The following is a 24540-nucleotide window of genomic DNA, read 5'->3' as shown; positions in this document are numbered from 1 at the left end:
CTGGAGTCTGACTCCCTGGCTCTGAAGCCATGACCTCTGATGGGGAGCAGAGGGAAACACCCCCAAAGTTTAGAGTCCTGGCGTGGGGAGCCAGGCAGGCCAGTCCTTTCCAGGCTCATGTTTTTCTTACGTGATCCCAGCCCCCAAGTGCGTGAAAGCGCTTGTTGTCGGCGAGCTTTTGATCTAGAGCTCCTTGTCCTTCATTCAAGCCCAGGAGGAAAAGACTTTTATAAAAATAGAAGATCTGCGTTCAGGCCCCTTCAAGTGGATCCAAACAACCCATCAACATTTTCACCCAGTGAGAATCTCCTTTATTCTCCAGTGACTTCGAAATCGCATTTCTGCTCTTGGAAGATGAAGACTCTCATTGAGGGGCACGACCCAGATGTTTTCTGTAGCCGGAGAAAACATTCCAGCGAGACAGGAGCAGCCATTCCATTCATTTGCTTTGATGGGAAGCGGGAAGAAAGAAAATGAAAGCCCTGAGGCTCTGCATCCTTCCTGCCACTTCGGAGCTGCTCTCAGGGCGACGTCCAGTCTCCTTTGGATGACCTCGCGGGCTCCGAACTCTCTCCTTTAGATAATGCAGGCTTTCATAGGGAGGCGGTACGAGTCCCGTTAGGCGACAGTGCAGTCGTCCTCCCCACCAGTAGGAGAAAGAAGTCTGTTCTGCCTGCCGTTTGTCCAGTGTTCCAGTGGATGCTGGAAAATTGCGATGATTTAAGGTTTTTGGAGTGGCCGGTCCCAGCTGCCGGGGCGGGGGGAGCCCCAAAGTGTGATCGTACCCACCCTCCCCCCCCAGCCAATTCCTGCTGAATCTGAAACTCCGGGGGCACAGTTTAGCAACCTGTGTCTTAACAAGCCCCCCCACTCCACCCCCAGGGGGGAATCTGATGCGTCCTCACCTCTGAGAACTCCTGGGAGCATGAGTCACAGCAGAGGACCCGGGACCTGAATCTGGGGTAGGATCCTGGCTCTACTATCTACTAGCTCTGTGGCCGCGGGCAGGGTCCTTTACCTCCGTGTATCTTTGTTGGTAAAACTGAGTGGTGAGAAATTGACGCAGGGGTCCACAGGCAGTGCTTGGCGCTCCCTCTAAATATTAGCTCCATTTGGCTTCACCCCAGGCACGGCGGACACTGGACCCTCGCCAGCATCACCTCTTCCCCATGACCTATGAGACTCAGCTGGTCCCAGTCCAGTTTTCCCCAAACTCCTCTCGTTACGGAGCCAAGTGCCACCCATGTGATGGTCTTTGCCAGGAACCGAGGTCACAGCTTTCTTGCCTGTATCTCCAGAGGTCTGTCGGTGGCATCTGTGACAAGGGGATGCTCCCTAAATGTGGAAGGAATGCACGAGCCCTCCTTGACGTGGGAATGATGAAGAATACCCCAAATGCGGTGAACTTGCACGTGCTTCTTTGCTCCTCAGAACACAGACCCACGCTGGTGCTCATCTGCTGTGATGTGTGTGGGCCAGAGTCAGGCCACGGAGGACCGAGTGTGGCCTTGGGCAGGGTCCTCTCCTGACCCCAAGCTCCTCGTCATCCAAAGGAGGGGCCTGCGTGGAAGTCCCTCTGAGGCTCTTGTCTGCTCCAGCAGCTGTGTGCCAGCTAATGACCCCGTGGTGACCCGCGCCCCTGGGCTGGGCACGCTTCAGCTCCTGGTGAGCTCGGCGGGTATCTCAGTCTGCAGGCAAGGAAGGCTGAAGGGCTGCAAAGATCAATCTAATAGGTCTTGAAGCCGCGTCATCCGGAATTTTAAAGGCAGGCTTTGAAGCGTGCCTGAACTTTGCTGGCCTGTCTTCAAGACAGCTTCGGGGGCAAACGATTCGCCCTGCTGCCCTCTGAGTGGGTGGTCTGGAGTGGGCGTTGGGAGGGAGAGAGACTCTCTGCGGCCCACAGAGGGAAAGCTGGGCAGCTCTGGAGGCGGCTTGACCGTAGCCTCCTGCCCGGTGACTCTCGCAGCCCTGAGCCAGGCTGCTCTGCCTGGGAGGGAGACCCCAAGGCAGACCAATTTGACCAAGGTCAGGCAGCGAGCTGGGTCATCGCATCATCAGACCCAGGCCCTGGGCTCATTCCATGCGTTAACTCGTGGAAGAATCCATGCGGCCACCCTCCAGATGCGGTACCATCCCCATCATCCCCATCTCGCAGATGAGAACACTGAGGCACAGGCTGACAGATCCGTCTGGGGTTTGAATGCAGGGTGCTCGAATCCCTGCTGTGTCGGCCTTGGCCTTTCTCAGCCGGAGCCCAGCTCAACAGAAGCCCTTATAGCCAAATGCTCCCTACCCAAGGCCGGCTCTTACTGTTGTCAACTTAAAAAAACAGATGCATGACTTAAAAGTTGAGAGTAAAGTTTTATTGGGGGCAAAATGAGGACTATTGGGTGGGAGGCAGCATTTCAGAGAGCTCCAAGATCTTGCTCCGGAGGGGTGGGCAGGGGTCTGTATATGTGCGATTTTGCTGAAGGGGGAGGTGCATGCAGCTGAGCACACATTTTGCAGAAGGTCACTGCTGGTCTCGTGAAGGTCACTGCTAGTCATGAGGAGCAGAAGGCACCGTGATGAATCTTAGTGTTTTTCTAGATACGAGGAAATGCAAGAATTGGGCTCATAAAAATCTTCTTCTGAAAACATCTGTCTGAAGACCTGCTCTGCCAGTTGTCCCAGAGCAGAGAGTCCCCACGCCTGGTCTCCTCCCTGAGCTCTTTCAGGGGGTGTTGAAGGTCGGGTGGCAGTGGCTCATGATGCAGTTCCTGCAGAGACAGGTGGCAAGAGCCGATCCAGTTCACACTATCTGGTTGGTCTGGTTGTTACACGTGAACAGCAAAGGTGCACCCTCATCAGCTCCAGGAGGTTGGCCATTTTATCATCGTCCTAGTCTCATGGGGCTGTCAGAAAGCCAGGAAGAGGATGGATCTGAAATGCCTTGTGATCTGCACATGGCTGGACATGTGTGCAACAGGCTTATGTCACCTGCAGCCTCCATGACTCTTTGTGCCATGGCTCATCCTCCCCGGGGGTGGTAACATCATTAGACCCAGTTCTCAGATGAGGAGGGCAAGCCTCAGAGATATTCAGCGCCTGAACTCTAAGCCACGTGGCTGCTGATGAGGTTGGTACCCCCCACCCCTGGCCACCAGGGCCAGCCCCATCCCCGGCACGCTATAGCGGCCACTCTCTTGGAAATAGGTCCTGAGCCATCTCATGCTGGCCCCACACCACCCTGGGATGGGGGGAAGCCTTAGAGGTGAGATCTGAGGGGCTCCAGGAGGCTGAGCCCCCACGATGGCCAGATCCATCCCATCCCGACTTGCCTGACAGCCTTGCACAAGTCACGTGGCGCCTCCGGACCCCAGCCCCCCATTTGGAGACTGGAGGGACCGGCCTTCATCCACTCCGAGGAGGAGGCGGTGAGAAATAAAGGTAGGAGGACAGATTTTACAAACTGCTTACCCGATGCCAAGCGGTGGGCTCCGTTTGTATCATCTCGCCTCAACTTTCCCTCAACCTGCGAAGGAGGTTCTAGCATTGCCCCATCTTACAGGTTGGAAAATGGAGACTCAGAGGGGAAACCTTGCCCGGAGTTACCTGGCCCGTGATCTCGGACGTGATTGGAACCTGGCTAGGCATCCCGAATGCGCTATCACACGGGAAACCCCCAAGCGCCATGCCCTTGCTTTCTTCTCCATCAGGACAGGCGTGTCCAGTTCACATCCCATACTCTGATCATGTGCCCTTTGCCCAGAGGCCTCGCGAAGATGCTACTGACTAAGCGAGTAAAACTCCTCCCCCACTTTCCGAGGAGTTGTCCTGTTTCGGGACCCCTGCTCCGCTCTTTGCTGGCATTGTCTGATGTGATTTTCCCCATAGCCCATAATAACCTTGTAGGACGTGACTGCCATTACTGCACCCATTTTGCAGATGAACAAACCAGGTCCCCTAGGAAGCAGGAGAATTTGCTCATGGCCACCTACTGGCAGGGGTCCCAGCCAGGACTCAGCCCAGGCCATCTGGCCCAGACCCTGGCTTGTATCACCCTCCCTGTCTATTACCAAGGCTGCCCAGCCCAGGACTCTCACTTTACGGGAGCCGCTGCCCAAGACCCAGGGCACAGAGTTTGGGGCACTCAGGTGCTTCCCCTGGATCCAGCCTGTGGTCGTGCGCCCTCTAGTGTCTGCAGCCCGCAGGCGCCCAAATCCCCATTTGGACTTGGTCTATTGATGACATAGTCATTCACTAGACAGACGCCTACTGCGTGCCTGGCAGTGTCCTAGGCTCTATCCAGCAGTGAACAAAAGAGGCAAAGACCCCTGTCCTCATGAACCTTGCGTTTTGGTGGAGGACACAGACGAGAGACAAATAAGCGTTTGAAGTCAGGCAGTGATGAGTGCAGTGAAGCAGAACAAAGCAGGAAGGAGGGGGAAGGGCAGTGAGGGAGGCTATTTTAGACAGATTTTAGACAGGTTCAGGGAGGCCTCTGGGGCTGAGATGCAGATGAAGGAATGGGAGCGGAGAGGGGGCCAGCAGAGTGGAAGATGCCCCACGTGGCATCCTGCCTCTGCTGCTTTCTACAGCATAACGTGGACAAGTTACTGCGATTCTTCCGAGTCTCCTTTTCTCTGTCTACAAAATGGGTGTAATAATGCATACTCCGTGGGGTTAAAGTAATCATGAGAAGAGTGACTGCATGCAACACTGTTTATCACTGCATTTATAAATAGTTGCCATCTGGCTATGCAGTGGGTCCTGTATCCACCAAATGGAGCCAGATTCCTCCGTCTGGCATTCAAGGCCCTGGCATTGGGGCCCAGTCTCCCATTCTAATCCATCTAACCTCTAACGCCATTCAATTACTCATATTTCTGAATACCCTCCTGCCCCCCCCCCCCATCCCATAGGTCCTCCTGCTGGTCCCTCGGCCTGGATTCATTCGCTCTCTTCTCACCTCTCTCCATCCCCATCCCTCAGCCTTCCAGAAAGAGCCAGCTCAACTCTAAACTCCAGAAAGGAAATGTCATTTAACGGCCCTTCTGAAAATAGAAAGAAGCGAAACGTCACTTAAGCTTGGCCTCATGCTCCCAACAAAAGCTTTCGCTCGCTCTGTCGGATTCTCATAATAGCCGTTTTCTGTGCCACTGGTCTGCGAGGGTGAGCTCGGGCCATGCCTTTCTTCGAGCTCCTGCTGATTTCACCCTGCCTGGAACCCACTGGGGCTGGACCCCTCTCCATCCAGCACTGCCAGGTGTAGGGCAGAGGATGCTAACTGGCTGAAGAAGCATTTCATCAGCGAGGTTACGCACCTCTTTCATTGGCTTGCTTGGGTGGAGGGCTCTTTCTCAGGCTAGTGAAGGCAGAGCTTCTTTTCTTCCAGGCGAAAGAGCCTATTTTGTTTCTTCCATGCTGGGCGGTGCCTTTGATGGCATCTGAGAGCTGGGTCCTGGGAGGTGCCAACCCAGACGCTGTATTCCCATCATTGCCTGAGGCGGATGCTGCTTCTGGTGGATTTCAAGCCTCCGTGTTTGGAACAATGAGACTCCTCTCACGTGGACCTTGATCTCTTGGCTTCTTAAGCAGCACCTGCCAATAACAATTCCTTTCTGTGCTTTAAACACTGGGGGAGGCCATCACCCAGCTAGCCTGGGTCCCTGCCCAGAGGGCTTGGTGTTGACAGTTTCAGTGATTTGATTGAAATCACTCCCCTCATCCTGCACACACACCCATCAATCAGACCAGGGACGTGCCTCAGCCCGTCCCCCAGAGCCAGAACATTCGGGGTGGGTACCTCAGGCCCAGACCAGCTCTGGTTTTGTGGCAGAATCACAGAAAACAGAACTGAGCCGTAGAGCAGGGATTCACCTGCTGGAGTTTGAAGGGAGTGTGTGTAATTCCAGAAAAGTATCTCAACTAAAAATCATTCTTGTCTCAACTTCATATTGGATTTGAAGCAAATTTTAGATGATCTTCGTCAAAACAATGCATGCAAGCGGTTTTTAAAAAATCAGTCCTACTAAGAGGCTCGTAGGGAATATAATAGAGACTAGAGGTCCATTTCTTTACCCCCTGAAGACTCTTACAACTCATTTCACAGTTCTCCCATATTTTAAAATAATTTGAGGAGTTCCAATTGTAGTGCAGCAGGCTGATAATCTTTTGTCTCTGTGGAGGCACCAGTTCGATCCCCGGCCTGGCTCAGTGGGCTAAGGATCTGGTGTGGCCGCAGCTGTGGTGTAGGTTGCAGTTGCGGCTCGGATTCAGTCCCTACCCTAGGAACATCCATATGCCACAGAGGCAGCAGAAAAAGGAAAAAATAAGAAAATAATTTGAGCCAGTTGCTTATAATAAAGCTCCATATATTTATCTGTACCTATGTATAAATAATTTGTTCTAGCACTCCCCTTTTGGAATCATTCGTTTCAATGGTCTCATCAATATCCTATTGTAATTAAGGTCTAAGCACCCTTAGCACACCCTTCCCTCCTCTTTCTCTATCCTGTCGATATAGTTATAGCAAAATTTCTTTTTTTTTTTAATGTCTTTTTTTTTTTAGGGCCGCACCTGCAGCATATGGAGGTTCCCAGGCTAGGGGTCAAATTGGAGCTATAGCCGCCGGCCTACACCACACCACAGTAACACCAGATCTGAGCTAATTCTTCGACCTACACCACAGCTCACGGCAATGCCAGATCCTTAACCCACTGAGTGAGGCCATGGATCAAACCTGCATCCTCTGGATGCTAGTCAGATTCGTTTCTGCTGAGCCACGATGGGAACTCCAGCACAATTTCTCATACCTCATTGGTTAATATTTATATTATTATGATCATGTACCCTGATGCCTTTCTCTTCTCAAGCAACTTTTTCCTGATGTTAATGATTCCTTTGTGCTTATTTCTCGGTTGCTTGGTTTTCTATGTATCTACTGTTGATTTTTTTTTTTCCAAATGCTCTTAACATGAAACATTTGGCCATGTTCGCAAAATGCTTAAATATAGCGCTGGCCGGCAGTGACCTCTTATATAACCAGCTTCTTGACAAAGCTAGACTGCACGGTGTGCAAAGCGGGCACCAAGAAAATATTGACCCAATGCCACGTTAAAGGGCTGTGTAGAGACACATGCCAAAGAGCACTGCTGAGTCCTTTCACTTTGCCTGTGGGGTCAGGGCAGGACCCACAGGGAGGTGACACATGAGCAAGTTTTAAAGGAAGAAGTTGGCGTTCCTGTTGTGGCTCAGTGGTTAACGAATCCGACTAGGAACCATAAGGTTACAGGTTCAATCCCTGGCCTTGCTCAGTGGGTTAAGGATCCGGTGTTGCCATGAGCTGTGGTGTGGGTCACAGACGAGGCTCGGATCCCTCATTGCTGTGGCTGTGGTGTAGCCAGTGGCTACAGCTCCGATTCGACCCCTAGCCTGGCAACCTCCATATGCCATGGGAGCGGCCCAAGAAAATGGCAAAAAGACAAAAAATAAAATAAAAAAATGAAGAAGTAAGAGCTTGCCAGGCAGGCTACAGGGAGTCAAAAGTTTTCCCAGCAGAGGGAACAGCATGTGCAAAACTCAGAGGCGTCAGAGAACAGGAGTTCTTCAAGAGAGCTTGAAACCACCAGGCATGGGAAGCCTCCAAGGCTATAGCCGTGGCCACGTGAAATGCCTTGAGTGCCAAGGTAAAGAGCGTGAGCTTAATTCAGGCGGTTTCTTTGCATGACAAGGTGTGGCCTCTCCTTCTTAGCCTCCTGGACACGGGCCATGCCCATGCTGCTGGGGGTCCTCACCTGCCCAACCAGCCTTTTCTCTCGGGCCCCTCCCCCTCTGCTCACCCACGCACCTGCCCAGTGACTCCTACACAGCCTGGAAGGAGGGACCCCGTGCTGAGTGGCTCGTGACAAGAAGCAGCCCCAGAAAAGAGTCTCCATTTGAAACCTCGGCACTTTCTTTGACTTCGGTCTCCTCCTGACATTTTAAGGTCTTTCAAAGGCAAGAAGAAGAGGTGAGATGCTGAAAAAGTCCCTTCTTCAGGAAAAACGATGAGGCCAAGTGGAACCTCTGCCTGTGAGAGTGTGGCAGGTGCCTGGCAACTAGGACTCACCCCCCCACACACACACACACACAACTTGCAGAAAGGGGGCATGAGAAAGCTGATGATGGAGACTGCTTGGAAACAGCTAAAACAGGGCCCAGGGCTGCAGGCCCGCCCCTCACCCCATGCACGGCTCTGCTTCTGTTCTTACTGCCCTCATACCTGCCCAGGTGTGAGCACTGAATGAACGAGTTAAGGAAATAAGATATTAGCATCCTTTTGAAAATCCAGCCCCATACCCTACATGTACAGAGAATGGAGAGAGAGGGGTGGGGGGTAGGGGTGGGAGCGTGCACCTGGGTGCAGCCTAGCATCTTACAGACCAGGGGGCAGTGCCAGAGAGGGAGGGGTCCCGTGCTTGTGGGCCCAGCAAAGAGCCACCAGGAGTGTCCACGTCCAAGGCAGGGGGACCAGATAGCTGCTGAGACCCCAAGGCAGAGAGAGCATCCAGGAGGGGGGAGCAGTGGCTGATGAAATCAGAGGGGAGCCTGAGAGTGGGCTGCCCTTCAACTCCCAGACTTCCTGCTCAGGTCTGAGAGGTGAGTTTCCTACACAGAACCCAGACCCAATGTCATAGCCTTGGGGGCAGCTGTTCTGACCTCACACACACCCTTCAGTCGGGATGAGACCCTTCTGTTGGCTCAGGACCAAGGGGAAAAAGAAGCAGCTTCTCATGGCTCCCAGTCATGTCCCAGGCCAATGCTGGGGTTATCGCCACCGTCAGTCTCAAGGCAACCCTGCAAAATAAGTGTTAATTACTCTCCTCATGAGATCCCAGAGGGAGTAAGTAATTTGCTCAAGGCATCAGTGCTAGTAAGTGGAAGAACCAGAATTTGAACTTGGATCTTACTCTGGAGCTGCGTGGGGCTGTGAAAGGCCGACGCTGTGATCCAAGGTCCCCGAGCTCATTGGTAACCAGGCTGGTCCCTGACCACTGGCAGTCACACTTCCTATATCCCCAGAATCAAGGTCATCTGGGAAAGTCCAAACCTTAGGGCATCCTTGGGCTTCTGGGGGCCTTAGAATGAACCATACTTCATTGTCTGTCCTGAGCTCCGTTTTGAGGACACCATGGTTTGAGTGGGTCTCAGTGAGACCCAGACCCCAGGATAATTCAGCCAGAACACAGAAGGCTGACAGTGGGATTCGTGATGGGCTTTAAGTTCAGGGAGCCTTATTTAGAAAGGAGAGCTGGTTATCTAAGTCCCTCGGGACAGAGGAGGGCCAGCTCCATAAACAGAGAGTCAGGAAACTGGGCTGTACAGGGGCAAAGGGTGCGGAGCTGGGCACCATGCTTCCTGGAGCAGCTGTGCCACCTGGCCTTTTGTGAGATGCATGGCTGTGAGTGCACTACCTGCCTTCCTGGTGCCTCGGTTTTGTCATCTGTCAGATGGTTGAAGGCAGGGCCATCATGAGGGTGAAACCGAGTTACTGTGAATGCAGCATGCAGCAAATTCTCGGGTGCTCGGGGCCAGCCTGTCCCTTAGGCTTGCCGGGGAGGGACCCTGTAGGTCAACGAGCTTTAAAATCACGTGACTCTCTCTCTAAAATGAGCACAGAACAAAGCTGATGTCATGGACGATTTTGCTGCCGGACTTTCAACCCGTCTCCCCACCTCTCAGCCTCAGTTTCCTTGTCTGCAAAATGGGAAGAATAACTTCAGCCCCTACTTTCCTGTTAGACTGCTTAAGAACCAAGTGAGGCAGAGGACACACAAACCCTTCAAAAGCAGGAACATGTGGTAGGAGGGGGGAGGGAGCCAGCATTTCTTGAAAGGTGGCCCTGGACAGGTCACTGCACTTGCATCTCTTACTTGGGACAGCTTTCCGGGAGGCAAGGATCATGCTGTTGGAGGGTAATTTCAGTATTATTTCTAAGGCAGGAAAGTGTGAGGGTGATCATGCAGCCATGCTCTTGACTCTCTTGTTGTCAAAATAGGAGTCAGACAGGGAGTTCCCTGGTGGTCTAGTGGTTAGGATTCGGCACTTTCACTGCTGCAGCCCGGGTTCGGTCCATGGTCTATGAACTGAGATCCCACCTCAAGATGCTGCACCCTGGAGAGGAAAGAGAGAAAGAAAGAAAAAGAAAGAAAAAAACAAGAAGAAGAAGAGTTCCCGTTGTGGTTCAGTGGTTAACAAATCTGACTAGGATCCATGAGGTTGCAGGTTCGATCCCTGGCCTCACTCAGTGGGTTAAGGATCTGGCACTGCTGTGAGCTGCGGTGTAGGTCGAAGATGCGGCTTGGGTCCCGCATTGCTGTGGCTGTGGTGTAGGCTGGCAGCAACAGCTCCGATTCGACCCCTAGCCTGGGAACCTCCCTATGCTGCAGGTGCGGCCCCAGAAAATACAAAAATGTAAAAAAAAAAAAAAGAAAGAAAGAAAGAAAAGGAGGGAGGAAGGAAAAAAGGAAGAAAAAGAAGGAAGGAAAGAAGGAAAAGAAAGAGGGAAAGTTCTCAGTGTGGCTGGCTGGTAACAAATCCAGCTAGTATCCATGAGGATGCAGCTTCAGTCCCTGGCCCTGCTCATGGGTTAAGGATCTGGCGTTGCCATGAGCTGTGGCATAGGTCGCAGACATGGCTCAGGTCCCAAGTTGCTGTGGCTATGGTGTAGGCCGGCAGCTGTAGCTCCAATTAGACCCCTAGCCTGGGAACCTCCACATGCCTTGAGTGTGGCCCTAAAAAGACAAAAGGCAAAAAAAAAAAAAGTAGAACCTGACTCGGGTCAGATCAATGATTCCAACTCTACTTGAAAGTTTTTACTGTCTCATCACGGTCCAGGGGTTTTATTTATGGAAAGGGCCAAGGTCACCTGTAGCTCATGAGAAACATGACGTAGAGTCTATGTTGAAAAAGGAAGATTTGTGGGTGAAAGAGCAAGATAATTGAGCTATTGCAAGACCCACTCACCTTACCTGAGCTGGAGGGGAACGTCATCTCGGCCGATTGAGCCTCCGGAGCAATATAAGCAAGTGTATGAACTGACCTCCTGCTCCACTGCGCACATCGGGTTCCGTAAATCTGGCACCCATAACACTCATCCGGACCCTCTGTAGCACCTACTGGCCCGGCGTTAGCCGGTTGTACGTGTTTTTTTAAACATGCCCTTCTGGGAGTTCCTGTCGTGGCGCAGTGGTTAACAAATCCGACTAGGAACCATGAGGTTGAGGGTTCAATCCCTGCCCTTGCTCAGTGGGTCAAGGATCTGGTATTGCTGTGAGCTGTGGTGTAGGTCCCAGACTCGGCTCGGATCCCGCATTGCTGTGGCTCTGGCGTAGGCTGGCAGCTACAGCTCTGATGCGACCCCTAGCCTGGGAACCTCCATGTGCCCCAGGAAGCGGCCCTAGAAAAGGCAAAAAGACAATAAATAAATAAATAAATAAAATGATCTTAAAAAATATATATATGCTCTTTTGCTTGACCGGCTCCCTAGAAAGAGGTGCACATGGCAGGGCCCTTTGTGTCAGTGATGAAGAGTAAGAAGGCCCTTCCCAGGAGCCGGTATTTATTGAACAGCTATGTGCTGGGAGTGGCCTGTGCCCTCAGGCTGTGAGGAGTCTATCCTGTAACTGGAAAAGCGTGAGCTGAGCTGGTCCCTGGTCACCGAGGCCCCTGTGGCCAAGCTCCATGGATCAAAGCTCAGGTTCTGGAATGGCAGACCTGGCTCTCAGTCAGGCCTCTGGGACCAGGTTATGGCTTCAAGGGCCCTTTAATTTATTTATTTACTTATTTGTACACAAAGATGTTTACTGCATCACAAGGACATTATTTTGTAATACTTTACTTTTTTTTAAAGTGGCCTTAACTTATTTATTTATTTATTTATTTATTTATCTATTTATTTATTTATTATCAATGAGCCCTTTAACCTCTTGGCGCTGCAGTGACTGTTTCTGTCAAGTGGGCACGATAAGGGGCCCCCTCTTGGTGGGCCTCTCTGAAGCATCAGGGACATAATCCATGCGCTGCTCTTCTCCTGGCGTTTGATAGTAAAAACCGTTCCTTCCTGCAGGCCCACTGTGTGTGGAGCCCTGTGCTGAGCACTTTATGTATCTGTGGGCTCATTTAACACTCCCGCCTACCTGGAATTAAGCGTGAATATTATCCCCATTTTATAGATGAGAAAACTGAGGCTTGGGCAGTGAGGTCACTTGCCCAAGGTCACAGAGAGTGAGAGAGACAAGAGCTGCGCCCAGTGACCCATGCTGCTTGCAGGGACTCAAAATGCCAGTTGCGTGATGCAAGCCCAACTTGCTCTTCCCACTGGTGGGAGGTGGAAAGTTCCACCGGCTCAGCAGGGAGCTGCGCCCACAGCCCCCGTCCCCCCTTGGGTGGGGAACACGGGAAAACTCCAGCTGCCCCTCGCTGACAGGCGCTGGGTGGTCAGATATCCTGGGCCTGGGAGGTGTCTGGCTGGGGCACCAACATGGCCATGGCTTCCTCTGTGCACCTACTGTGCGCCAGCCCCACAGTCAAAGCACCATCTCATCCTGTCGTCGAACTCAGTCTCGCCTGCTCGCTGCTCAAAAGCCAGTAACTGGAGAGGCAGCTGAAGGAAAAGCGCTTTACTCAGAAAAGCAGGCAATCTGGAGATAAGGTGGACTCGTGTCCAGAGACCACCCTGAGGAGTCTGCTCAGCCGTGACAGTTTTTAAAGGGAAAATGGGGGAGGAAGGTCTGTGAATCTCCAAAGCAGGAGGCTGGAGTCCGCATCGTGCCGCCTACGCCACAGCCACAGCATCCCCAGATCCAAGCTGCATCTGCGACCTACACCACAGCTCACTGCAGCGCCAGATCCTCAACCCGCTGAGTGAGGCCAGGGATTGAACCCACAACCTCATGGTTCCTAGTTGGATTCATTTTCCCTGCACCACAACGGGAACTCCTTTTTTTTTTTTTTTTAAACTGCTTAATTCTTCATTCTTACCTCTTTTTATTTAGAAAAAGAAGCAACAGGTTAGGCCAGACATGGGGTACATCCAGGAGAGTGAAAGTCAGGAATCAAGTTAGGGGAGTTCCTGTCGTGGCTCAGCAGAAACGAATCCAACGAGGATCCATGAGGATGCGGGTTCGATCCCTGGCCTCACTCAGTGGGTTAAGGATCTGGTGTTGCCATGAGCTGTGGTGTAGGTCACAGATGCGGCTTGGATCTGGTGTTCTGTGGCTGTGGTGGAGGCCAGCAGCTACAGCTCTAATTCGATCCCTAGCCTGGGTGATGCCGTGGGTATGGCTCTAAAAAAGAAAACAAAAACAAAAACAAAAAAAACAGGAGTCAGGTGAAATGGCCTAGTGGTCCCATTCCTGTAATAAGGTTCTTTTAGGGTCAGAGGAGGACACAAAAGGGCAAACAGGAAGGGGGCAAAGGGGCTGCTTTCAGCACCAACATGGCAGCGGCTTCCTCTGCGCACCTGCTGGGGGCCAGCCCCACGTCGGAGCATGATCCGATCCCCTCTCACTGCCTAAGAGGTGGCCGTGGCTGTGCCCGTTCCCCAGATGGGGAGAAACGGATTCTGAGGCGCCGCAAGGATGGTCTCTAAGGCCACACAACCAGGAAATAGTGGAGGGAAAATAGCCCTCGGGACCAGAGTCCGCCAGGCCTTGGCCTCCCCGACATCCCGCTTCTCCGAGTCACCCCACAGGGCACCACCTCACAGGTGCCTCCAAGGATCCATCCACCCCGTGCATGGAGATGCGAGACACCTGGGCCTGGTGCTAAACCAGTGTCCCCTCCATCCCCAGCCTTTGTTCCAAGGGGTTCACATCAAGCAGAGGGACCCTGCACAGAGAACAGGAGCAGGGGCCCGGCCCCCAAATACTGACCGAAGGCCTCATCGTTCACCAGGCTTCTCTTCTGCCCCAGGAGAGCGCCTGGCCCTACCTGTTTGGAGTGATGGCCGTTCCTGCCCTGACCCAGCTGGGGAGCCTGCCCTTTCTCCCCGAGAGCCCACGCTACCTGCTCTTTGAGAAGCATGACCAGGCGGGAGCTGAGAAAGGTAGGGACCCCTCGCCTGGCCCACGTGCTCCAGCCTCGTCACGGGGGTCACGCTGCAAGGCGTGCTGGGTGCCATCCTTCCATCCTCCCGACGGCCTGCTGGGGGGACCTGGGGAGGGGCCGCAGAGCACAGCGTCAACTGAAAAAAAAAAAAAAAAAGGCACAGCAGGAGAGCTGTGCGTTGAGTTTGCTTTGTGCAAAATGAGGACTACGGCCGGGAAGCCAGCACCTTAGAGAGCTCAGAGGAGCAGTTGTGAAGAGATGGGGTCCATGTATTTGTGATCTTAGTGGCAGGGGACGTATGCGGTCAGGCGCCCAGTTTGGCCAAGGCTTGCTGCTTGCACAAGAAGGTTGCTGCCAGTCAGGAGGAGCAGGTGTCTCTGTTCATGGCTTCAGGGCTTTTCTAGATGTGAGAAAATGCAAGAAATTGGGCTCGTGAAACCTTCTCCTGAAAATATCTATCCAAAGGCTTCTTCTGCCAGTTTCCCCAGAGCACAGAGGGCCCCCCACCTCCTGACCCCACCCCCCACCCCCAAACTCTTTTCAGGGTGTGTTGAAGATCAGTGACTGCATGGCTAGTGACTTCATTCTGGGAGAATCAGATGACAGTGAGTTTTTCATCGAGCAGTGGGGAGCCTGGAAAAGCCAGGGCAGCGCAGGGTAAGACCCAGGTCTGCTTCCTTCCATGCGGTGTCTCTTCACTGCCATCTCTCAGGAGGTCCTGTTGCCAAAACTCAGCCTCTGTCCACCAGTGCCAAATTGGAACATGGAGACAGAGTTTGGGACGAAGGAGAAAAAAAATAGCTTTATCGCTCTGCCTGGCAAATGGGGCCACCGCAGGCTAATGCCCTAAAGACTGAGCCCTCCCTTGGGAGGGAAGAGGAAGTAGTATAATAGTTTGGGGAGTGGAAAACCGGGTCGCAGAGAAGGTTCAGGGTAGATGCAGGCTTTCATTCTTCAAAGCTGGTGTTTAGTGGCCCCAGGACTGGTCTTGCCTGCTCCTCCCTGGTCTCTGCATCCCACTCCCCTCTCCCCCCCGACCCTTGAACCTGCCCCTTAGACTTCCGGGACAGTCACAGGACGCTGAAGCTCATTTCCTAAAAATAAGAAATGGGGGACATACACAGGCTTGTGCCCAGGAGCCCCCCAGGGCCCTGCGGTTTCATTCCCCATTGCAGAGATGCCACGAACACAGACCTCGCAGTGCCTTGGGTCTATCTCAGGCCGTCCTCTTCCCTCTGCTTCCTCCCTGGCCAGCTCCCTGGTCTGAACATTCACACGCAAAGAAAGGGGACATACAGAGACAGAAGGAGCCCTCCCATCACACCAGCCCTGGGCTTCTGCTCTGAGACCCACTGGCATGTTGCGGCCAGCCCTGCAAGGGAGCAGAGATACCCCCATTTTGCTGGAGGGACTCGCGAGGGCCGCATGGAGCTTGGTGGTCATCGTAGGTAGCTTTCCATCAACTCCCTGAGCGCAGAGGGGCTGGGCCAGATCCCAAGCATCGCATTTCTCCAGAGCCCAGAAAAGGCAACGTCATCTTGCCCAGAAACGGGCAACATGGAATGAGCAGGAGCCTCCTCATTCTGTGGGTTTTATAAAAAGGAGACACGGTGGATAGCACTGGGGTTCAGCTTGAGGGCTGGGAATAACCTGCTGCCTTCACAGCCCCGCTCGGCAGGCCGGCCGCCACCACCTCCTTCCACCTTTCCGATTCTCGGAGCCCTCCGCTGCAGAAAGGAAATGCATAAAGCGTGTACGGATTGTGTTGGAGTTCATACATGCAGCCAGAGCATCACCTGCTGTCGTCATTACCCCAGACTCTGTCCATTCTCTTATTATCCTGTCCTCTGCTCTAAATTTCCCTAACGTCCACACCCAGGAAACAAACTGACCATTAGCTGTAGCCTTTGATTTAAAATACTGTCTGCGACATCTGTTAAAATCCAGACAGCCTAGGCATTTTCTGAGCAGACGAGTGTCATATGAAGTATTAGTAATTGCCTGCGTCTGCCTAGCAGTGTGTGGTTCGGATCCATTTCCTCATTGACATCAGTTCTGTGACATGGAATCAGAGGGCCTTATCATGGCTTTCATTTTCTGGCTGAAGACAGAGGCACATGGGGGTGAAGCTGACTCACCCAAGGCTCTGGCGAAATGGGTTTTGGCTTCCAGAGGCCTTTCAAAATCGATGGAGAGGACAGATCTTTCCTCGATGGAGTGCCCACGTACACGGGATCTGTGGAGTTTGTTGGTGGGGATGAGGGGTGCGCCCGCCCCTCCTGAAGCCCACAGGGGGGCCTGGCTAGTAACCCTTCCCCCATCCCACAGCCACGAGGTGACAAAAGAAGCATTGGAACCTGAGAGTGCGTTCCCTCCCAGCCCCCTCATACAGAGAGGGGCACCTGTGGGTAGTGGTCTAGGGAGCTTCCCATGGGGCTTGTGGGGAGGCAAACCACCCAAATGTCGGGCTTCAGGGAAGGAGGCTGATGGTCAGACGGGGGAGGCTCTGGAGTCAAAAGACAGCAGCAGAGGAGGAACCCGTGGGATCTGATTCCCCAGAACAACTGAATTAAGGTGGTTGGAGAACAGCACCCCCTCCAGCTTGACCCCCCCCCCGCCCCACCGGCCTGCAAGGATGCTCACCCACCTGTCTGGCTCCGCTGTTGGGGGGACCCTTGGGAACCGCTCCAGTGAGGTTCGGTCAGAAGAGGCAGGGCATGCAAATGCCAGACAGCGAAGCAGGCTTAGAAGATTTATTTCCTAGCACAGCAGGGAGTGAGAGAGAAGGCCAGTTGTAAAAAATGATACATATTACATGTGCACTTTATAGAAAGAACAGAGATGCTGGTCTGAGGTTGAAATAGAATATCGAAATCTGCCTCTGTACTAATAAAAGTGCTAATTTCACTCCAGGCATTCTGCAAACAAGGGCTACTTACTGGGCTGGGTGGTTCTGCCAGGCGATGGGGGGAGGGGACCATAAGATGCCCTCCAGCCGTCCAGGAGGTGAGGGGGCGTCTCGTTAAAGGAGACAGCCACCCTCCTCATTAATAGCTCATCTGCCCTGAGGACTGTTTCATCCCGAGCACTTGACGTGTGTTAGAGCATTAATCCCTAACAAGAACCGTGGAAAGTAGATCACATTGTTATTTTTTCCACTTTAAGACAAAAATAACCCAGGCCAAGATAACTGAACCAAGGACACAAAGCTAGCGAGTGGCAGCCCGGGGATGTGACCTCTGATCATCTTGCTCTGGAACCTATGGGCATAAGTAAAACACACTGTTAATCTAGCACCTTGTTGGCATAACGGGAGATACACCTTGGCCAGTCCATCGGTAACGTGGTGGAAAGTGCCCTGTCGCAGTTAGCTATCGCCATCATAGTGCTGTGTAACAAACCACCTTGGACCTCGCTGGCTTAAGACAATGCAGCTATTGGTCCCAAGTCTCTAGCCCAGCTGCAGGGTTCTGGTCATCTTGATAGAGCCGCCCTTGCAACTCTTCTTGTCTCAGCAGAAGCTCCCTCGCCTGTCTGGTGGTCAGCCGGCTGATGCAGGATGGCTCACTCTGTTCCATGCCTCTCATCCTCCAGCAGGCTACCTCAGGCATAGTCTCACGGCGAGCACAGAGGTCCCAGAGGGGAAGCGAAAAACACAGCAATTTTTCAAGCTCAAATCGGCAAAATATTCTTGGCCAAAGTAAGTCACAGGCTCAAGCCCCAGAGTCAGAGTGGAGTTACATAGTTACAGAGCAATGGGCAGAGGCGTGGGAGGCTTTGAATGGGGGCCCTGTGCCAATGATCCATCCCACACGCCCCTTTCTGGTTTTCCCATCCCTCCCCACCCCCACTTGAGAGTGCAAGGGATGAAGTCAGGGTCGGTCTTATTTATTTGTGCCCTCTTGCCAGTTGAGGAGATGTCCCACACCTAAAAAATAAGGGAAAGAGCCCAAACTTTCCTCAGATAGATAAAAAAGCAGTTCTTTTTGTTGCTGTTGTTTTGTGGATGAGAGGAAGTATGTTTCTGTGGCACTTAGAAGCCAATTACTGGCTAGAACCCTGACCTGAAAAGCAAAAAGAAGTCTGTCCATTATTGGTGCCATCATCATTTTGGTTGACACCATGATCAAGGCAAGTGTGATTCTTTCGGTTTTGGGGGGAGAGAAAGGTACACATGTCAGGATTAATGACAGCCACCTTATGATAGAAAACCTAAATGATTGTGTCTTAAGACAGAAGTTTGTGTCTCCCTCTTAGGTAAGAAAAGGGTGAAGGTAGGGAGCCTAAGGCTGTTACAGTTCTTCTTGGTGTCGGGGCCCTTGTTGCTTTCATCACTCCATCTTCCTTGAATCCTTCACCTCTGCTCAAAGGTTGCCTCATGGCCCAAAGTGGCTGCCATCACATCTGCATTCCAGCCAAGAGGAGGAGGATGAATAGGAGGGATTATTCACCCTTCTTCTTTAAAAGTCTACTCGAAGGCTGTGTCTCTTTGATCCGAATAGGAGCACATGTTCTGCCGAGGAGCTGGCAATGTAGTTCTTTAGAGCCCCGTTGTCCCCAAAAGTCAAGACCTGATCCCAAGGAGGAAGGGAGAATGAGTAATAATAGCATCTGACCACCAGTGGGCGCTGTCACAGTCTGGAAAGAGCAACTCGAGTGTCCACTGGCTGGGACCAGCAAGACTGAGGTATTTTGGGTGTTCCAAAGGCTAATAACTCATGGCTTCTTCCAAATGGCACTGCTTAGCCAGCTATTTGATGCATATTTAGAGTGAGGCCAAGTGAGCTCCTGTAAAGAGCTACCGGCACCCCTTGAGCTGAGCGAAAGCCCTGAAATTAGTGGGAACTGCCTTCATTTGTCATTCCTGAGCCTCCCCGTGCTAGTCTGACTACCACCCAACGAGGATGGTCAACTGCATTCGGGTAAAATCAACTTTCTGCATGATCATTGCATTTCTGATGCCACCTTCATGCCTTGGGAATGCTAGGCTGCCTGTTATCCCGGGATGCTCCAGGCAACTGCCTTGGTGCCTTGAGCTGGATTAGGAAATTTCTCTGAAGTCCAGAGATGGCCAGACACACCCAGGAGGCAGGGCCATATGCCAGGTGGACAGAAATGGGTCTCAACAATGGCCTTTATTGGAGACTTCCTGCCCTTTGGTGTTAGGGGCTAAAGTATGTTACCTGGGTTACTAGGAGTCCAGTTTTTTATTGGGGCAAGAAGAAAGTATATTCAAGTGGATTCATGCTGGAGGTGGATTAAACATATTCAAGCTTTCCCCAAACCATTGCAATGCTGGTCTCCAAAAGAGTAGAGAAGCCCCAGGGTGGCCAGATCAGAGGTCCAGGCCCTTGGACCTGCCTGGACCCTCCACGCGGTGGCAGAGCCAGGGTAGCACAGGCTAGGGGCTCAGGTCTCTGCCCTAAATGGCTCACCCTGATGGAGCCCCTCCCTTTCTTCCTGTTGTTCCTGCAGTCTCCTCACCCCGTAGTCTCCCCCCTGCTCTTGGCCCAAGGTGGCTGCCATCATATCTGCCTCCAGGCTCTGAAGTGCCATCTAAAGAAGAGAAGACTCAGGGGCAGGACCAAACCATCGACAAACGATGGAGGGGAAGAGAGAGCAGCCTTATTTAGAGGGATAGGTTGGGAACCAGATGGGAGAAGCCACAGCAAGGGGTATTTTGTTTGTCTCCTTTCTCTGCAAGAGAGGAGATGCACGGATGGAACAGGCTGTACAGCAGAAATTGGCACAACACTGGAAATTAATTACACTCTAATTTTTTTTAAATGAATAAAAAAAGAATGGGAAGTTCCCGTCGTGGCTCAGAGGTTAACGAATCCAACTAGGAACCATGAGGTTGCAGGTTTGATCCCTGGCCTCGCTCAGTGGGTTAAGGATCTGGCGTGGCCGTGAGCTGTGGTGTAGATTGCAGACTCAGCTCGGATCCCGTGTTGCCCTAGCCTGGGAACCTCCATATGCCATGGGTACAGCCTTAGAAAAAAAGACCAAAAAAAAAAAAAAAGAATGGGATAGGCTGCTTACAGAGGTGGGGAGTTTGCATTTCTGCAGGTATCTGAGCACTTGGGCAGGCACGGGAAGACCCACTAGAAAAGACCAGAAAGTCCAGCTCCATCAAGAGCCTACTCTCCTGGGCACCAACCTCCTCTAGGCTTTGGTTTTCCAATTCCTAAGCAAGGAAGCATCACAACTGTCTTGCCTCTGCATGACGTCAGCAAGTTCGTGTCCGGTGGTGTTGGTGAGAGGTGGGCTTTGCAAACTGTAAAGGGCTGTGCACTGAAAAAGGAGACTCTCTGCTTTTGCCACATGGGTTTCTGCGTGACCTTGCATTTGAAGGAAAAGATTCTCTGGCTAAAGTGAGTTTGAAATCTTTTGGTCTGAGAATAGAGAAGATGTGTAATATTGGGGGACGAATCACCCACAACTCTCTTGCAACTCGATTATCATTTATACTTGAACTCGTTGGGTCCTTTTCCACACGTTTCCATCATCTCTATGGTGGGGGGAGGGGCGGCGGGGGGAGGCAGGGAATCACGTGACTTTATGAAGCTGCTTTTATCCATCCCCCCCCCCCCCGTGTTTGTGCCCTATGCATGTTTCCTTATTACAGTTTGTATATTAGCCTGTGCGATCAGAAGACCAATGGCCTCCAAGCATGCCCTCAGGCTCATTTTCAGAACCTGTGAATGTCGCCTTGCACAGCAAGAGGGGCTCTGCTGATGTGATGAAGGGTCTTAGGGTAGGGACAGTCTTTTGGGATTATGTGAATGAACCCAGTAATCACAAGGCTCCTTACACGTGAAAGGAGGAGGGGAGCCGGAGTGAGAGAAGGAGATGTGACAACAGAAGCAGGTGTCAGAGTCAGAGGGAGACCGAAGGTCCCAAGCTGTTGGCTTTGAAGGTGGAGGAGGGGCTGGGAGCCAAGGAGATGCCAGCAGCCTCTGGGAGCTGGGAAAGATCGGGAATGGATTTTCCTCTGGCACCTCCAGGAGGAGCAGAGCCCTGCTGGCCCCTTGATCTGAGCCCGTGTTGGCCCTCTGATCTCCAGGACTGTCAGATAAGTTTGTATCATCTTCAGCCTGGGGAGTGGATTAGAGTAGCACAGGAAACCCCAACATCATGTTAAGTGAAGAAAATCAGTTCTGGTTGAACTATGACTTTGCCTTCATTTTGCATAACGTCCGTCTAAACATTTTTTAACTGCTTTGAATTCTCAAAACTGCTGGACATTCTATTCTTTCTAATTTGTGTTTATGACGAAGAACTGATAGAAGTTCCCATTATGGCTCATCGGTAAAACCCGAAGAGTATCCATGAGGACGAGGGTTCCATGCCCGGCCCCGATCAGTGGGTTAAGCATCAGGCGTTGCCCTGAGCTGCAGTGTAGACTGGCAGCTGCAGCTCCGATTCAACCCCTAGCCTGGGAACGACCATGTGCCACAGGTACGGCCCTAAAAAGCAAAAAAGCAAACAAACGAACAAAAAACTAATTGAAAGGTCTCTGTGCATGAAGTTTTTAAAGCTTTTGTCTTCCCAAAACACCATTTTCTTGCTGCAAGAGGGCCTTCTCCACGCCAGATGCTTTGCTTCCATTGTCTCCAATATAAACTGACACTCAGAAGGTGAGCCCCTTGCCTGTGGTCCCAGGACTAAGTAGAGACAGAAATAAGGTTTAAACTCAGTTTGCCTCCATCCCAGTCCTGAGTTACTATAGGGCGGAGGGCTGCCTTAAGTGTGTGTTTAAGTGTATTTATAATTATAAGACACAGTGTGGGAGTTCCTGTCGTGGCTCAGTGGTAACAAACCCGACTAGTATCCATGAGGATGTGGGTTTGATCCCTGGCCTCTCTCAGTGGGTTAAGGATCTGGCATTGCCGTGAGCTGTGGTGTAGGTCACAGATGAAGCTTGGATCCTGCATTGCTGTGGCTGTGGTGTAGGCTGGCAGCTGCAGCTCCAATTCAACCCCTAACTAGCCTGGAAACTACCATATGGCTCTGGGGCAGCCCTAAAAAGACCAAAAAAAAAAAAATGACACAGAGTGTACTTAGACACGAATATATTATCAAAAGATAATTGATCGACTGGTTACTAGGTTTAAGGCCCAGAAAATGTCCACTGCAATATTGCGATTTTTCTATATTTGAGCCAGGAGTGAACTCCAGATATGCATCTATTGCCCCAAAGAAAAGTCGGTATTTTGCACATCTGTATTCAAAACTAAAAATCCTATCCCCAAGCCAGCTTGATTCACTTAGGGAACAAACAATTATAAGGCGATTGCTACATTATGAAAGCATGCTTAGTACAGCATGCTCAGTGGGGAGAAAAACAGAGCATCAAACAAATCCCTGTGACCACAGAAGTGTGGAAATAATAGGAATAAGTAGGCCAGGACGGGAAGAAGGCAAGCCTGGGTGGAGGTGTGCGAGACCTCTGTGCTCCATACTGGTGCCTTCCCCCATAAGGAAGGATGTAGAGGTGACCTGGTCTTTGTCACAGTCTGTGCACGCGGGTCGGGAAAAAGAATTTTCCAGCCTAGTGAGAAAGAAAGAGTTTACTGAGATAAGAGACAGACAACTTCCAGATGATCAGGGAGAGCCGACCCTGGCCAAGTGGTCGTGTCTGTTTTTACAGCCCAGGGAGAGGAGAGGTCTCAGGATTCCCCTGCTGACCTGCTGATTGGTTGGGGAAAGAAGAATCTTACGGATACACCTGCTGGTTGGTTGGGGGAGTATAAGGCTGCCATAGGGGCGGGGTGAGGAGTGGGCTGCATACCTTTCTGAGCAGAAACAGGAAGGAAGAGGCCAGGTTGCTCAAGGTGAGGGAGGGGCATTACAATGAGAGGGGTGGGGCGATGATAAGGGCCTGGTATTTCTTGTCTTGGTGTGGAGTTCTGGCTCCTTGAAGCAGCCTTGAAGCCCAACAGTCCTCCTGTCCCTCAAATGCAACCATCAAAACCCAAGCCCAGGACCCCAGGGAGGGCACCCTGGGTCCTCAGCCCCTCCCAGCCCTGCTCTCGCTTGGAGGCTCCTGGCAAACCATGACACCTAGAGACCCAGGAGAGGGGGGCAGGTCAGAGCCATGGGCTCCCACCTGTCAACAACAAAGATGAGCCATCTCCTGACCCCGGCGGCCGGCGGGACCTGGCAGGAGGAGGGGGAGGAGACATAGACCCTCTGAGGGCTTATCTCTGCCCCCATCCGCCCAGTCACCTCCTCTGGGAAGATGGAGGCCCTCCCCTCCTGGTTGTTGCTCTGCTTTCACTTCCAGGGTAGCTGTGACAAGTGATCTTGAGCACCTCCCCACTTTGCCCCTGGAACAGCTGTCTCCCAGGGTGCCCTGTTCCTGGTGGGACGGGATGCAGAGCAAAGGACCCACAGCCCAGGGAAGCAGGCAGCTTCCTAGAGAATCCCCACAGGTCCACAGCGGGCAGCAAGACACAGCTCAGAAACCACCCCGTAAAAGCCCTGTCGACTGAAAAAATAGGCACCATCTGAAAGGAGAAAGTTACGTTTTACTGGGTGGGCAAAGCTGAGGGCTTAAGCCCGGGAGGCAGCATGTCAAGTGACCCCGAGAAAACTGGAGGCGAGTGGGGAGCTAGGATCTATAGTTTTGCAAAAAGGGAAGGTAGTAGGAACAGAAGATGATCGTTAATTAAAGAAAACCAGACATCTCGAGCTAAAGCATTGAGCGCTTTTCTATGTGTGCAAAGATGCTAGGTCTGGGCTCCCTGCAATGGTTCCCTCCCTGTGGTCTGGGCCAGTGTCCAGTGTTTTCACATGCTGAGTTTCCTGGAAGTCTCAGTCACCAGAGGGGCTGCCGTCTGATGGCTGCTGGGTGGTGGGTGTTCTTTGTCTCCTTCCTGACTTCCCTCAGGGCTCACCGGCTCACCCCTGGAGATGGTTGCCATCCTTGGTGTCTGTGACATCTTTTGTTTACTGGTAAGGCAGGTGATATCTTCTGTCTCAGCCCCAGGCTCCCAAAGCGGAAAGGCACGTCTTCATTCCAAAAAGCAAGTGACTGAGAATTGGCGATAACACAGTCTTTTTTTTTTTTTTAATGTCTTGCATAGATTATTTGTAAAAATTTTATTCCATTTTCAAAGGCTACACTCAGTTAAAAGTTGTTTCAAAATAGTATCTATTCTCCCTGCGTTATTCCCTGTGTGGCACCATATATCCTTGAACCTGTCTTATACTTCCCCTCCCCCATTTGCCCCTTCCCCATTTGCCCCTCCCCCCGTTTTGCCCCCCCCCCACTGGTAACCACTAGTTTGTCCTCTGTCTGTGAGTCTGCTTCTTTTTTGTTATATCCGCTAGGATGCTGTATTTTCTAGATTCCACGTATAAGCGATAACATACAGTGTTTGTCTTTCTCTCTCTGACATTTCACTTGGCATAATGTCCTCCAGGTCCATCCATGATGCTACACATGGCAACGTTTTGTCC

At 52.0% G+C, this 24540-nt stretch overlaps 1 protein-coding gene across 1 annotated transcript in view; it reads left to right on the top strand.

Annotated features, from left to right (window-relative positions):
* Positions 1-24540, top strand: part of SLC2A9 (solute carrier family 2 member 9) — a 155350-nt gene that overhangs the window by 49588 nt on the left and 81222 nt on the right. The window contains exon 6 of the mRNA XM_047799519.1: positions 13939-14071. Coding sequence (XP_047655475.1) covers positions 13939-14071 — 133 coding nt within the window. The remainder of the gene's footprint in view (positions 1-13938; positions 14072-24540) is intronic.

Source organism: Phacochoerus africanus, chromosome 10 (assembly GCF_016906955.1).
Source record: "Phacochoerus africanus isolate WHEZ1 chromosome 10, ROS_Pafr_v1, whole genome shotgun sequence".
NCBI classification, from domain to species: domain Eukaryota; kingdom Metazoa; phylum Chordata; class Mammalia; order Artiodactyla; family Suidae; genus Phacochoerus; species Phacochoerus africanus.
The sequence above is the reverse complement of the archived record's forward strand: the minus strand, read 5'-3'. Positions and strand labels throughout refer to the sequence as shown.